Raw genomic sequence first — 16,296 nt, 5'->3', positions numbered from 1 at the left:
CCTTTAGCTCTCAGCAAATCATTATTCTTCAAGAGTTGTTTGTTCCTTGGCAAAAAAGAAGCTGATATTGATAAATCATGTAAAAATTGATTTACAAATTCAATAATGACAAGCACTGAATCTACCTGAAAGGCAGAAACTCAGATACACCTGCAAGGGGAAATATTCTTTCTCAAAAAGAAATAATGTATGTGTGTGTATGATATAAAGCATCTTTCACAGCTTAATGTTTCCAAAGAAATTCATGCCATCAAAAGATTTCATATTTGATCCTGTAGGCATGGTTGCAATATGGGAAGAATGACAGCTAATTTGTGCACAGAGAGGTCCCAGTCTTCTTTACTGATATTGGTTCAAGGATAACGATTGATGTGAGACCAAATCCTCTGCTGCTCTTTGAATTGTGTCAATGGATATTTTACATCACTGTGACAGAAAAGATGGGCTGGAGTTTGAACTCTTACAAAAACCACACCTCAATGCAGCACTCCTTCAAAGTTACATTGTTAAAAATGACACAACACCAGGTTATAATCCAACAGGTTTACTTGGAGGCACTAGCTTTCAGAGCGCTGCTTCTTCATCAGGCGGTTGTGCTCCTCCAACCAAATCCACACCGGCACCTCCAAATCATGACTACCATCGACACCACTAACTGCCGGCTCAAAGTGGAGAAGATCTCCAAGAAGATCATGCAGCACAATCACTTGATGAAGGAGCAGCGCTTCGAAAGCTAGTGCTTCCAAATAAATCTGTTGGACCATAACCTGGTTTTGAGGAGAAAGTGAGGTCTGCAGATGCTGGAGATCAGGAATGAAGAAGGGCTTATGCCCGAAACGTCGATTCTCCTGTTCCCTGGATGCTGCCTGACCTGCTACGCTTTTCCAGCAACACATTTCCAGCCATAACCTGGTTTTGTGTGATTTTTAATTTCGTCCAGCCCAGTCCAACACCAGCACCTTCAAATCAGTGTCACATTGAAGAGTCATACTACGTTATGTGCTCAAGATGGGCTTGAACTCAGAAGTAAGGTTGCTGTTATCGAATCAAGGCAAATAGATTAGGCCAGCTTTTAACGTTTTCCTTGTTCTATTTAAACAATGAGCATTAGAAAGTGTGTCGATCAGTCATAGGAATGGAATTTGGCTGTTTAACAGTGAAATTCTGTCCTAACATGCAGTGATATCTTAGGTGATGTGTGACCTAGCTCCATCAAACAGTTTTTGTCTTTGCTCCACACATGTGCCAGGCACTAAGCATATTGAACAGGAAAAGTGCCCCTTAACATTGAACAGCATTACCATTTCTGAATCTCCCCCTTATCAACTTCTTGGCAGTTATCCTTGACCAGAAATGGAACTGAACTAGTCATAGAAATACTGTGGCTACAAGAGCAAGTCAGAAGTTCAGAATTCTGTAACGAGTAAGTAATTAGTCATGTCTTCTCAAAGCCATCTGCAAGGCACAAGCCAGGAGTGTAACAGAATACTCTCCACTGATCTGGATGAGTGCAGCTCCACTAGCACTTGAGCAGCTTGTCCAAGACACAGTTAAAAATCACACAACACCGGGTTGTAGTCCAAAAGGTATAATTGGAAGCACAGTTGGATTATAACCTGGTGTTGTGTGATTTTTAACTTTGTACACCCAAGTCCAACACCAGCATCTCCAAATCATGTCCAAGACACAGCAGCCTGCTTGTTTGACACCCCAAATTCCATATTCAATCCCCTCACCACTGACAATAACAAGAAGCACTTGTACTATCTACAAGCAAATTCCCAAAACTTCTTTGACAACACCTTCCAAACACATGACTTCTATCATTCAGAAGAACAAGGGCAGCCAATGCATGGGAACACCACCATCAGTGGCTTCCCCTCCAAGCCACACATCATCCTAATTTGGAATTATATTGCTGTCCCTTCCCTATCAGTCAGGGTCCGGGAACTCCCTCCCTAATATCTCTGTGGGTGTCCCTATAAATCAAGAACTGCAACAGTTTGACAAGATAACTCACCAATATCTTCTCCAGGGAAATCGGTGATGGACAATATAAAAGATGGCTTAGCTAATGATGCCCACATCCCAAGAATGACTTTTAATACAGACAATATCTATCACTAACAGAAATCTATCAACCCGGATTTGACAGCAATTGATATTTATGTTGAGGAATTATTCTTAAAAATCACAGACTATCTTTTAGGAGTGCTATAATGTCCAATAGTTAAAAACGAGTAAACGGTAAAGGGCACTGGGCAGGAATTATTGTTGTGATACAGACTGAACCTGGAAATGTGAGCGATTCTTGCTGATGAGAGGAGGATGTGATCATGCTTCCTTCCACCTGATAAATCTGGTGGTCAATGTTCTAACCAGTTTTCAGCCATCTCACTTCAAGTCTCTACCCCTTGAGTTAAATAGAGTGACAAGGAGAACCATTCCACAAAGAATGACATGAATGAGACTGAGTAATGGTTTTACCGGTAACATGGAATGAGTGGTGAAGGTGAGGTGCAATTGAGCTGATCAGGAGTGGGAGAAAAGGTGTACTGAACAATGGGACTGGGATCTGAGGGCACAGCCTCAGATAGAAGGGATGGACTCTTTAGAACTGAGATGAGGAGGGATTTCTTCAGCCAGAAGGTGGTATTCTATGGAACTAATTGTCCAAAGGGCTGTGGAGGCCAAGTCAAGTCACTGAGTGTATTTAAGATAGAGATTGATTGGTAAGTTGATCAGGGGTTACGGGGAGAAGGCAGGTGATGTGTTTGAGAAACATACCAGCCGTAATCAAATGGCAGAGCAGACTCTTTCGGGCAAATAACCTAATTCTGCTCCTGTGCCTTACGGTCTTCTGGGCCAAAGGTGAACCGTTTGGAATTTGACTGAGGAATTCTAAATGAAATCGGCTTGTACAGGAGGGAATACAGTCGGTTTGGAAAAGGAGATCTGATTTCAAATTAGTATTTGGCACAGCTTCACCTGTCTTTTGTGCAAGAATGTTTTTCAAAAGTTATATCATCATGGATGTTCCATTAACCAGTCCGCCCACGACTGTATTCCACAATATTGATCAATTACTTTGTCATGAAGCAAAACTGCAATTGAACAGCCTTTATTTCCACTTTATCAATATGCTAAAAAAGTATCAGTGGTCAGTTTCTTTGCACTTCAAGGATTTCAATAGTAAAGTAATTCAAATTTGATTTCCAATTTCTAGAACAGTTCGATGTTGGGAATTTAAAACTAATAAACAGTGTTTTTGAAAAGATTTGTGGCGAGGGTTGTGGGTGAGGTTATAGATTGGTTCCCTGAGCTGATGTGTTTTTTTGCAGAATTTCATTACCTTGCTGAGTGACATCATCAGTGTGTCTTCGATAAGTTGTTGGTGCTCTGTCCTGCCTGGCATTTCTATGTCTCTGTTTGTTAGTACTTCCAGTTCTGTGTCTGAGTGGTTTGTGTATGGGGTTCAGTTCAATGTGTTTATTACACTCCTGTTGGACATAAACCAGTAAACACATTTCACCAGCTCCTCACAAAGATTAAAGACCCAACACCCCCATCCAACAGGATAAGCGTAATCTACAAGACACCCTACAAAGACTGGGAAAACACGACAGAGCACAAACAGGAAGAAAACTGACCGTGCAAGTGCACAAACATCAACTCACCACTGCCAGGCATGACCGGCACTCTCTCATTTTCAATCACACAGCCAATGAAGGACACAAATTCAACTGGGACAATGTAACCATCCTGGCACAGGCAAAACAGAGACACGGCAGAGAATTCCTTGAAGCCTGGCAATTCAACCGGAACTCAATCAATAAACACATTGAACTGAACCGCATAAACAAACCACTCCGATACAGAACTGGAAATACAATCAAACAGGGACATATACATACCAGGCAGAACAGACCACCAACAATTTACCGAAGATACACTGATGATATCGCCTAGCGAGGCAACGAAACGTCTGCAAAAACAAAACTGCCTCAGCTTAGCAAACGTATCTACAACCTCACTAATAAACAGTATTTCCCTTGTGAGCACTCACCATTCATCTTTTGTCAACTAGTTTTATACTTAGCAAATTGCTGGAGAAATTCAGCAGGTCTAGCTGCATCTTTGGAGAGAAAGCAGAGTCAATGTTTTGAGTCCAGTGACCCTCTTCAGAAAGTTCTCTCTCCACAGATGCTGCCAGAGCTACTGAGTTTCTTCAGCAACGTGTGTGTTTGTTTCCGATTTCCAATATCCACAATCCTTTGTTTTATTTTATCTTTATCCTCAGATTTGTTTATCCACCCTCAACACAAAGTTGTAAGAACATTAAATCTCACTTTGTTATTTCCTATTTCTAGAATCCAAAGGCACAGCCAGGTTGCAACAGCTGTCAGAAATTCATCCTACCTCACCAGTATGCCTCCACTGCCCATTGAGTGTCTGGATATAGATGGAGACTGGAGTAATCTTCCTATTATATTTGAAGATCGATATGTAGAATCTATTTCTAAAGGTTGGTTACATTTTCTGATTTACTTTTTACATCTGCCATTCCATTACATGTGCACTATACAGATAGATCATTTCTATTTAATTATAGCCCAGTGAAAGGGGAGATTCACCATAGTTCACACACCCTCTGATTCTCTCTCAGATCACTTGAGACTCCAGGTGGTTTGGCTGGCTTTACTCAAGCATACGTGTAGTGGATAGCAATATCCCTGATTTAATTACAAACAAATACTTTATGCTTCATTAGTATTGGTTACATTACCAACCAGCCTACTTTGGCAGCCATCCAATTGAGACTCTGCAAGTACTTTTCTTCCACTAAATGCATGAGCACTGGCCAATCCCATCAGGGTTCATTTGATTAAATTCTACTGACTAGTTGTAGCCATGACATGTTAGGAAATTATTGACATCACTTCTTATTCCATGTAAGTACAAGCTATATTCTTGCAGTATCCCTTAATCCTGTTAACAGCTAGAAACTGATAACATAACCAGCTCTTAACCAGTTTTACTGGCTTGTTTGTGAACTGTTTCTGAATCTTGCTGTGTTTTCCCCTTTCACCTAACAATTGACATTGTCACACTTCATGATTTTTGAGTCTGCTGTCATTCACATTTATAAAAATTAAAGTCCTAGCATTGTTGTAGGAAGATCCAGATTAAGATTTCATCCAGCGGAACGAGACGTTTTGAGAAGCCTGACCACTGTTGCAGTACTCAAACCTGTAGTTTCAGGAGGAGCTTTTTTTGAACTCATCCTGATGAAAACCATGAGGTGACTAGCCTGATTGAGGACGTTGTCAGTTTGATCAGTAAATTGAATTAGTTGGTGATGAGACAGTGAGAATAGGATAACGGACATCATCCGACTGTTCCATAGTCGTTAGTATAACTGATGCAGAAGAAGGACAGTACAACACTAGAACAGGCCCTTTGGCCAACCAAGCCTGCACTGACACCTAATGGCTTTCTAAACTAAAACCATTTTACATCTACATGACCCATTTCTCACAAGGTGCTGCCTATTCATGTATCTGTCCAGATGCCTCTCAAACATTGCTATTGTGTCTGCTTCTACCACTGCATTCCAGGAACTTATCACTCTTGCTGTGTGAAAAGCTTGGTCTCACAGCTCGTTTAAACTTTCTCCCTTTTACCATTAACATATGCCCCCTAATAATTGACATTTCTATCCTCAGGAAAACAAAACTCTCTTACTATCCATTCCTCCCATAAATTTGTTTCATAATATTTTAAACTTATATCAAGTTGCTTCTCAACCTCCAAGTGAAAACAAATCAAGTTTTTCTAATCTCTCCTCTTAGCTAATACCCTCCAAACCAGGCAACCTTCTGGTAGACAGTTTCTCAATCCTCTCCAAAGCATCTGCATCCTTCTGGTCATGTGGCAACCAGAACTGTACGCAATATTCCAAATGTGACTGAACTAAAGTTGTACACCTGACTTGCCAATGTTGATGTTCTGTGCCCTGACCGCTAAAGGCAAACATGCCATATGCCTTTTTGGCCATCTTGTCTACTTGCATTGCCATTTTCAGGGAATTGTGGACCTGGACACCTATGTCCATCTGTATGCTAATGCATCTAACAGTACTTCCTTCCTACATTAGACCTTCCAAAATGCATCACCTCGCATTTGACCAGATTAAGCTCCGGCTGTCATTACTCCATCTAAGTCTCCAGCTAATTTATGTCCTGTAATCTTTGGCAATCCTCCCCTCTATCTGCAACTCCTCCAATCTTTGTGTCATCCGCAAACTTACTAATCAGACTATCTACATTTTTTCTCCAGACCATTTGTATATATTACAAAAAAAACAGGGTCCCAGCAATGATCCCTGTAATATACATAGAACATAGAACATAGAACATAGAAGAATACAACGCAGTACAGGCCCTTCGGCCCTCGATGTTGCGCCGATCCAAGCCTACCTAACCTACACTAACTTATACCTTCTGTCATAGATCTCCAGTCAGACAAATACCTTTCCACCGCTATGACCAAGGCTGTTCTGTTTCCATCTTACTAGCTCTCTGAGGTCCCAATGTGACTTCACCTTTTTTAATCAGCGTGCCATGAGGAACCTTGTCAAAGGCCTTGCTAAAGTCCATGTAGACACATCCACCAGCATGACCTCATCAATCATCTTTGTCACTTCATTAAAAAGTCTAATCAAGTTTGAGACATGACTTTCCCTGCACAAAGCCATGCTGCCTGTCACTAATAAATCCATATTTTTCCAAATGTGAGTAAATCTTTTCCATAACAATCTTCTCTAATAATTTCCCTATCACTGATGTAAGGTTCACTGGCCTGTAATTTCCAAAATTATCCCTTTTGCTCTTCTTAAACAAAAGAACAATGTTGGATATTCTCCAGTTCTGTGGGACCACTCTTGTGAGTAAAAAGGATACAAGAATTTCATACAAGGCCCCAGCAATTTCCTCATCTTCTTCCTTCAGAGTTCTGGGATAGATCCCATCAGACCCTGGAGACTTGTCTACTATAATGCTTTTCAAAACACCCACCGCCACCTCCTTTTTATTTTTATATTGACATCTCCTACAATGTCAACATATCTCTGTTTGGCCTCATCCACCTATCTTTCTCTATTGTGAATAATGCAAATGAATACCATTTAAAAACCTCACCCACTTCCTCCGGCTCCATGCATAAATTCCCTCCTCTGTCCTTGAATGGATCTATTCTTTTCCTACCTACTGTCTTCCTCCTTATATACATTTGAAATGAGTCATTCACTAAAATTACCAGCAGCAACTTATATCCTGTGAAATCTATTAAATGTTACTCATAACCAAAACTTTCTGGTGGTGAAATGTTGCACTCCTGAGCCAAGTGAAGTGAATTGGAGATTGAATGCTGCCGTGATTGCCATTTGTAACCAAAATTTTATGGCCACTGTTTCTCGATATTGACATTAGTTATTCCTTTCTCAGAGTAGCAGGTTATGGATCCAGTTCACAAACTCGGCTTAACCACATGGTTGAGGCAAACACCAATGTACGTCATGAATACACAGTCATGTCCAAATACTGCCTTATACAGGATGTTGACATTCTGATATACTGCACTTCAGCCCCATTAATCCCTCCACATTAATCTGGCAAGGCTTCAATACTGTTTTAATTAATAAATGTACATTAAATATAAAAGAAGCCAAGTTACAGACACCTGCAGCAAGTCACCGTTTTTGTTTCTCTTGGTGGGAGCAGTTTTTTTCTCAGCCCCACCTGAGGGAGTAAGTGCCTCCTCTTACTTTTGAGTGTAATATTCTTTCATGGTTCTTTATGCAGTTGAACGGTTACATATTTGAGACTAGTGTCCATCCCTTTTTGGATTCTGAGCAGCATTTTCTTTATGAAGGTTGACATCATATGATCATAAACCTGTTTGTACAATAGCATGACTCAAAGGCGTAATAATATCTGCGTATCACCTGAACCGGATATTTGGGCTTTTCATGTTTCTTAAATCTCTCTGAGAGAAAACTGAGCAAACCGTTGGTGACATAGGGAAGATACAGACACTAGGCTCACTTAATTCAGCTCACAGAACTTATCTTAAAATGTCACTCACAGTTAAGGAATGCACCGTGGTAATACAGATTAGAAGGTCGAACAAGATAATCTCTGATTATTCTCCAGCATTTCTAAGCTCTTCACTTTGGCAAAAACCTTCACAGTTTTCCCATTAAAAACCATAACTGCTGTTCTGTTCCAAATAATCTGGCTGCCAGCTTCCAGTCTCTTTCTTGTATCTTTTTGCTCACAGCCATGAGAAGGGATCAAAGGTTTTACAGGACAATGGGTATGAGAAGTCTGCCAAGATAGGTTAATAATTTGGCTATTTACAATTTCTCGCCCCCCCCTCCACCGCCCCGACCTCAAACTACTTCTTGTCTATGCATCTCATTAATTTGTTTAGAGAGACCACACATTAAAAAGGAAGCATTTAAACATAACTTTTTTTTTGAGATTTTCCCATCTACTTTCTTGGCCACCCCTTCAACAATTTCATCAAATTTGTGAGAGATAATGTCCCTTACACAAAGCCATGCAGACTGTCCCAAATGAGTTATTGCCACTCCAAATGCCTGGAGATCCAGTCTCTCAGAATCCCCTCCAACAACTCACCCACCACAGATGTTAGGCTCACAGATCTAATCTCAAGCTGAAAGCAGAAAAGCCACAACTAATTGGGAATATATTGGAACTACAGTGACTGCAGTTTGGCTGGTTTGAGAAATGGAAGAAGATCATCTTTGGAGGCTGGGTTTGAGGCATGTTGTCAGGCTAGAGTAAAGTAAAAACAAGGAGAAATAGAAGATATGCGCACACTTCCATGCTTTGGGAAGTATTCTTTAGAGGTCCTGATTTGATGAATGCACACTCTTCTGCCATGATAAAAGCATGTACTCTAAAATATTCTTAGCTTATTTTTAACATGGTAATGAATGATGACTAGAACATTTTGAAACAAACTCTTTGTTTTTTCTATTTTGAGTGTACCTAAGAGGGGATCAAAATTCAGGCGAAGTGATGCTTAGATCAAACAAAAACTTGCATTGTTGATGCAAACTGCCGTTTGCACCACCTACTGGTGTTGGAACAAATGAATACAGTTGGTGTGCAGATGTAAATTTCAAAGAAATTATGATGCACAAGATTTCACAGCAAAGGAAGAGGCTATTTAATCCTTTGCGTTCAGCCTGCACTTTCCTAAGACCATCCAAAACTAATTTTAAAGTCCTCTCTGAGTAATCTTGCAACCTCACCTGATTTATTCCTGGCTAAAAAGATGTGAGCTCAGTCTCACTTCCTCCCAGTGATAAAATGTTCCATCTTCAAAGATCAAATGAAGCAATGGAAAACGAGTATGTAAATAAGACTATACTTTTCTCCTATCAACCTCTGTAAAATCAGTTGAAATAAATGGGAGATCGCCTCCTTAGCTGAAAGAACATGAGATAAAAATGCTAAGAGGGTGCTCTAATCTGGAAGGAAATGAAAACATTCAGTAGGTCAGGGAGCACTTGTGAAGAGGGAAATGATTACTAGTTTAGAGCATTGACCTTTGAGCAGAAGTATATGTTTCTATCTCATGGCATAATTCCAAAGCCTAATCGTTCTTCACACATTAAGTTTTCTTTCCTTGGCTATTTAAGTTTTTAAGTATGGGCTAATGTACTTATTTCTTACTTTTGTTAGCAGCCATAAGGGGGAGAAATGTTCACCACCATGATTTGTTTTAGTGCCATTGACAATAACAATTATTCTTGCAAGCCAGTGTAATTTCATACATGCTAGATATGATAACCCCTTCAAGTCACATGGGGAATTACTAATTAAACTCCCAATGGAGTTTGTTGAGTGTGAGTTCCCTTGTAACCTGAGCCCTTGATCCCACCTCTAGAAGGATGCTGTTGTGGAACGAGAGGCCTGGGTTCAAGTCACACCTCCAGAGGTATGTAATAATATCTCTGAACAAGTTAATTAGAAAAATAGGTTAATTAATAAAAGACCTCTCGAGACTCTTGTGGCACAGTGGTAGTGTCCCTACTTCTGGACTGGAGGTCTGGGAGGCTTGGGTTCAAGTCCCACTTGTTCCAGAAGTGTGTAATAGTATCACTAAACAGGTTGGTTAGAAAACTGAATATTAAAAAAATTAAAAAGTTGTAGTTAGGTAGCACCTGCTTCAGAGGTGTGTAATAACATCTGTGAACAGGTTGATCAGAAAATTAGGTTAAATGAAAAAAAAATGCCTCTGAGCCAGAAGGTCTGGGTTAGGCCCCGCCTATTCTTAAGCAGGTCCATGATAATTTTTTTTGAAAAGCAGACACAGTAGACCATGTGTATACTGGTTGTGAGTATATTGATTGCATTAAAAAAAAAGCAGCCCCAGGAATGTGTCTTCAAAACTGTCTTTCCCAGCTGGAACTAGCCAATGGACACTATAAGTAGTGGCACTATTTTAGTAGAGGTACAGAGGAAGGTCATCAGACCTGAAAAATTAACATCTTCACAAATGCTGCCAGACCTGCTGAGCTTTTCCAGCAACTTCTGTCTGTTTCTGACTTACATTATCCGCTGTTGTTTCAGCTCTATTTTAGAGTTCAACAATAATTGATGTTCCTTTCCAGTCATGTTTCCTGAATTGTTACACCAGTTTAAAGGTTTCCTAAAGTGAGGCTGTAAAACTGTTTGATGGGCTTGTTTTGTACCCTGGCTGTTATTAAGGATTGCCAGGTGAGGTGAAGCAAGGGAAAAATAAAACTTAGAAAAATAAACTTTTTTTTCCATTGAGGCATCTACTCACTGTGGTGCCATATTATGTTCACCAGAAGAACATCCATATGAACCCACATATTGTTTACTTTCAAAAAAAGAGCTTTTTCCATTTACTTCTCTTAGTACTGCATCCTAATTTGAACTTGTAAAATTGAACTTCTAAAATGCAGGATAAACATCCCTCAATGGTGTGCTTTAATTAACGTAAGCCCCTTGGTTCACCAGTGTGATGCTTTTACTTCAATGCATCACACTGGGCACGCTAGTTATTTCCATTAGAATGCTAATTGGACAATCATTGGACAGCAACTACATTCTTAACTTGACCTGGTTGAATATTCTGTTGACATGTAGTATTTATTGGGCTACGTTATAAATTGTGTTTTCCTATTTGCAGCCAACCACATGTTTGATAATGGTGCATCGAACAGGGAGATGGGACCCAAGGTGAATCATGTGTCGGGCACAAACATTTCAGAGTTTGGAAGGTTACCCATTGAAGTGAAAGGGTACCAGCAAATACGTGATAGTGTTTTGAATTCCGAGGCCTTGAAGGTGCTTGCGACAAGAACATCTGGAACACAGACACTGAATGAAACTGTTTCCTTGGAAACGATGTACAACTCTGTGGATTTGGCTGCTTTTGTCAGCCAAGAATATGATGAATTTAGTGAAAATGAAGTCAAAAGTATTCAGAACGCAGAAGCAGATAGGTTTGTTGGACCGTATCAAGGGGAGCTCTCGACAATCTATGAAAATCATTCTGAATCACTCCGATTGAATGAAAAGTCACTGAATCCTGAGCAGCAAGAAACTGTCTCTGAATGTAATGATGCCAAATTAGTCAAACAGTTGGGATCAACGTCAGGCTTGATGTACATTGAGGTGAAACCCAGCACCAAGGATCCTTATCAGGGTGAGACTGTGTTAGTCTGCTCTCCAAATAGAACAAAACCCAGCGAATGCTCTGTCTCTAATGACACTGAAATTAGTGAGAAGGAAGAATTTAGTGAATTAGGTTTGGACTTGCCCTATTCTATTGTTAACTTTGAGCATATGGACAGTGAGTCTTTTGAACACGAATCTGTAAGAAGGAGGATAGAGAATGCCGACTATCCCATTATATCTGGGGCCATGAAACGATCTCTTTCATTAATATCTGATTCGGGAATAGAGAGTGAGCCCAGCTCCATGGCTTGGTCAGAGATGCGTAAACCACTGGATTCATCTAGTGACCGGGACCTTGTGCAGCAGATAATTAGAGCACAAGCAATCCACAGGAACTCACTGGAGGGTGGTCAGACTGAAAGTGGCACCAGTTTGCCCAGTGGGATTCAGGCTTCTTTGACATCAATCAGTTCATTACCATTTGAGGATGAAGAGGAGGTGGAACTCAGCAAATTGACCAAATCTGTTTCAGCCCCACAGATCAGCAGCTCAGATCAAACAGGTGAAACCCCAGAATCTTTAATACAGCAACAGATAGTTGATGAAAATCAATGGCTGAATAGGAATTCCTCAGAGAAGGAAAGGGAAGACCAACATGATATGCGTTCAGTTCAAAGGAACGACAGTGAGGATTCTAATTCTCTGTCAGATAAAGAGATCCTGCCAAAGCATTTAGAAGATTCAGTACTGAATAGTAGCAGCAAAATGGAGCCCATCAAAAATGCTCTCATTCTGGCAAGAGATCAGTGGTGTTCCTCTGAAGTGAATAATAATATTGACCAGCCTCCAAATGTATTCAGTGCTGATAGCCATAGCGATTCGATAAGTCACAGTGTTAAAGAGCTTGTATGTAAGGAAGTAGAGTTTAATAGATTATTAGATACAGATGTTAACAATTCTGACCCTGACAGTCACACAGAAGAGATTAAATTTCTTTCTGCTGAGCTGCAAAATGGCGATCATGAATCATTTGGTGATAAGTTGCCAAATTCTGTGTTTGTGCCGAACAGCAGTGATGAGACGACGTGTAAATTGACAACACAGCCTGACCTGCTGACTGAGTCTTTGGAGCTGACCAAAGCCACGTTCAGTGATGTCCTCTTGCCTGACAGAACATGTCATGAAGAAGCTCCCTGCCTACACGAAGGAAAACGAGAAATGGGGCAGCAGTGTGATAGCTGTACAGGAGTACAAGATGGGGGTGAAAACCTGTCAATGGATACCAACAACGGTGAACTTCAGCCTATGGTTCATGGTGGAAATTCCTCTGAAACTGGTAATGCAGGCATCGCCTTTGAGAAGAGGAATGTGGTTGAGGTGGTGAATCTTTCTGTTTCATGCACAGCCACGTGCCTGCCATTTTCTTCCATGCTGAGGGATTCTCCAGTTTCCTTTCCCTCAAAGCAGTTAGCGTCTCCCATTACTAGACAGCCCATTGGCTCGTTTGGCGTTGTCTCTTCTACTTCACAGGATGCTGATGCAGAAACCAATGAGAGAATGGTGAGGTAAATCTACAAGCCGTCACTGATTTATATCCTATCTCAATCTGTGCACATGCCTTGGGATTATAGGATAAAGACACCTTCTAGTGGTGAACTGAGACATTCAAAACAGGCCAGACTGAAGTTTCTTATTAGAACTGGGTTAGTCTATGAAAACTGCCCTATCAATAAGAAAGTCAGACCTGTCGAAAATACCACAATTGACAGTAAGGAAAAGAAAAATTTCTCAAGTAAATTCCCAAAGTTCTTTCAACAACTAGAACAGGATTAAGCTTTATATATATATTTTAGTTGGTCATATTAGAACATAGAAAAGTACAGCACAGAACAGGCCCTTTGGCCCACGATGTTGCCGAGGATTATTCCTAAATTATTCCGATATTAATTGATCTGTAATCAATGTAGAGGACCATACACAGTAAGAAGTCTTCAGGCTGGGAGTAAGAAGTCGCCAGGCTGGGTGAAGAATAAAAAGATTGCAGCATCCTAATGTACTTAGGACAAAGGAGATGGGAAAATGAATTGATGATTCCCATGTTCTTATGCAAACACCTCAGGTCAGATTACACTTGATGAACAGCTTGCTTCATACATACAAAGAGTGAAGGTGCACATCCAAAATTAGGATCATTTACATAGGGAATCATTAAGGCACACAATTAACACTGCATAGTGCAAGTTTGGGAGAAATGGTGCCATGGTAATGTTACTGGACTATATCCAGAGACTCAAGAGAAACAAATTGCTGGATGTTTCCCCCCACAAGTGTGTTTTTGGTTGGGGGAAGGAGATGGAAAACATAGGGTAAGTGCCAATCCCATCCAACTGCCCACCAACCTCTCAACTCATCCTTAAAATCCCAGCCTACTACCATATGTATATTGAACTTGTTCGAGGCTCAGTGACCTCAGTAATGCCTTGCCAATGCCATAACATGGGAGTTGGGAGCAGGCGAGTAGGAGTGGTCAGCCCTTTTTGTAAGATTTCAAAATGGGAGGAGAAAAGGGGATGCTGCCTTTGGATGGTGCCCATTGTGAGCACCCCCAAGAAAATAGTATTCACTTCCTTCCTATCCACACGTATTTAAACTTCCCTGACCCATGCCCCAATTTAACGGCATCCAATATTCTACTGAGGCCTCCTTCGAAGGTCTGCCCATAATCTCAGCAGGGCCCACAACTTTGGTGTTGCTGTGTGTGCTGGAGATGTCACCCCATCTAACTGTCTGGCAGCTTCTGAGGGTGTGACTTGTTGCCACTGAGGGCCAGCATTCCCCCTCTGCAATGATTTAGAATGTCTGTAGCACTTTCTGGTCATGTGCCCGTTCACTTGCCCCTGACTTTCCTACTGGCGGGAATGAAGAGGATCTCTGCCCACTGGTCCAAATCCCAACACGGTAGCATTGTGGAATTTAAATTTGACTCAAAAAAAGTCTGGAATCCAAAGCTAGTATCTTTAACCATGAAACTATCGTTGAAGCCCGTCTGATGTATTTAGGGAAAGAAATCTGACATCTTTACCTGGTCCGATGTACATATGACTCCAGGTCTAAAGCAATCTGGTTGACTTGTTATTGCCCCCTGAAGTGGCTAAGTAAACCATTCAGTTCAAGGGCAGTTAAGGATGGACAACAGATGCCTACATTCTGTGCAAGAATAATCAAAATCAAAATGAAATGCTGATTCATCAGTGCAACAACTGGAGGAAGCTATTCTAGACCTAAGATGTTTTGTCAGTCAGTTAAGTGGGCTGCACGGTGGCTTAGTGGTTAGCATTGCTCCTTCACAGTGTCAGGGACCTGGGTTCGATTCCACCCCATGCAACTGTGTGGAGTTTGCCTATTCTCCCCATGTCTTCATCAGTTTCCTTCCAAAGTCAAAAGATGTTCAGGTGAGGTGGATTTGCTTCGCTAAATTGCCTATGGCCTCCAGACATGTGCAAGCTAGCTAGATTAGCCATGGGAAATGCGGGGTTAAAGGGATAGGGTGGGGTATGGGTCCAGATAGGATTCTCTTCGGAGGGTCAGTGTGGACTAAATGGGCCAAAAGCCTACTGTAGGGATTCTAGAATTTGTGACTGGTCTGTATCTTAACTCCGCAAAAGTGAGGACTGCAGATACTGGAAACCAGTGTCTAGATCAGAGTGGTACTGGAAAAGCACAGCAGGTCAGGCAGCATCCAAGAAGCAGGAAAATCGAAGTTTCGGGCAAAAGCCCTTCATCAGGAATCAAGTTTCCTGATGAAGGGCTTTTGCCCGAAACATTGATTTTCCTGCTCCTTGGATGCTGCCTGACCTGCTGTGCTTTTCCAGCACCACTTTGATCTAGGCACTGTATCTTAACTCCACCTACCTGCCTTCATCACATGTCCTTTAGTACCTTCACCAAACAAAAATCAGTCAACCTTTCACACAATGGCGTGAATAGATTCCGGTCCCCCACACCTCCTTCTGTGAAACATTGTCCCCTCCACCACTTCGTGGAATAATTCCATGTTAATACAATGCTTCAGAGTCCACTTTGGTGACTGCAGAATTCACTTTGAGAACAGTGGATTAGATTAGATTCCCTACAGTATGGAAACAGGCCTTTCGGCTTAACAAGTCCACACTAACCCTCCAAAGAGTAACCCACCCAGACCCATTCCCCATATTTGTCCCTGACTAATGCACCTAACACAACGGCCAATTTAGCATGGCCAATTCACCTGACCTGCACATCGTTGGACTGTGGGAGGAAACCAGAGCACCCGGAGGACACCCACGCAGACACGGGGAGAATGTGCAAACTTCACACAGTCAGTCATCCGAGACGGGAATTGAACCTGAGTCCCTGGCGCTATGAGGTAACATAAACATATTACGCTTGAAGGAAAAAGCAAAATGGATTAATCATAGGGATAGTTAGTCTCAAGATGTACACTGAAAAACGCACAGCCGGACTGTTTGGAAGTCCAGGTGCACTGACAAGAAGTTAATTTAAACTTAAAATT

General features: G+C 41.3%; 1 protein-coding gene across 1 annotated transcript in view; it reads left to right on the top strand.

Annotated features, from left to right (window-relative positions):
- The window catches only part of fam135b (family with sequence similarity 135 member B), a 374,606-nt gene that overhangs the window by 290,658 nt on the left and 67,652 nt on the right, over positions 1-16,296 (top strand). Inside the window, exons 12-13 of the mRNA XM_043687860.2 lie at positions 4,371-4,525; positions 11,254-13,309. Coding sequence (XP_043543795.2) covers positions 4,371-4,525; positions 11,254-13,309 — 2,211 coding nt within the window. The remainder of the gene's footprint in view (positions 1-4,370; positions 4,526-11,253; positions 13,310-16,296) is intronic.

The sequence above is a fragment of the Chiloscyllium plagiosum genome, unplaced genomic scaffold, assembly GCF_037043375.1.
Source record: "Chiloscyllium plagiosum isolate Xiang-an unplaced genomic scaffold, Cpla_swu_hap1 HiC_scaffold_4, whole genome shotgun sequence".
In the NCBI taxonomy this organism is placed as follows: domain Eukaryota; kingdom Metazoa; phylum Chordata; class Chondrichthyes; order Orectolobiformes; family Hemiscylliidae; genus Chiloscyllium; species Chiloscyllium plagiosum.
Note: the sequence above shows the minus strand (reverse complement) of the source record. Positions and strands in the feature narration are given on the sequence as shown.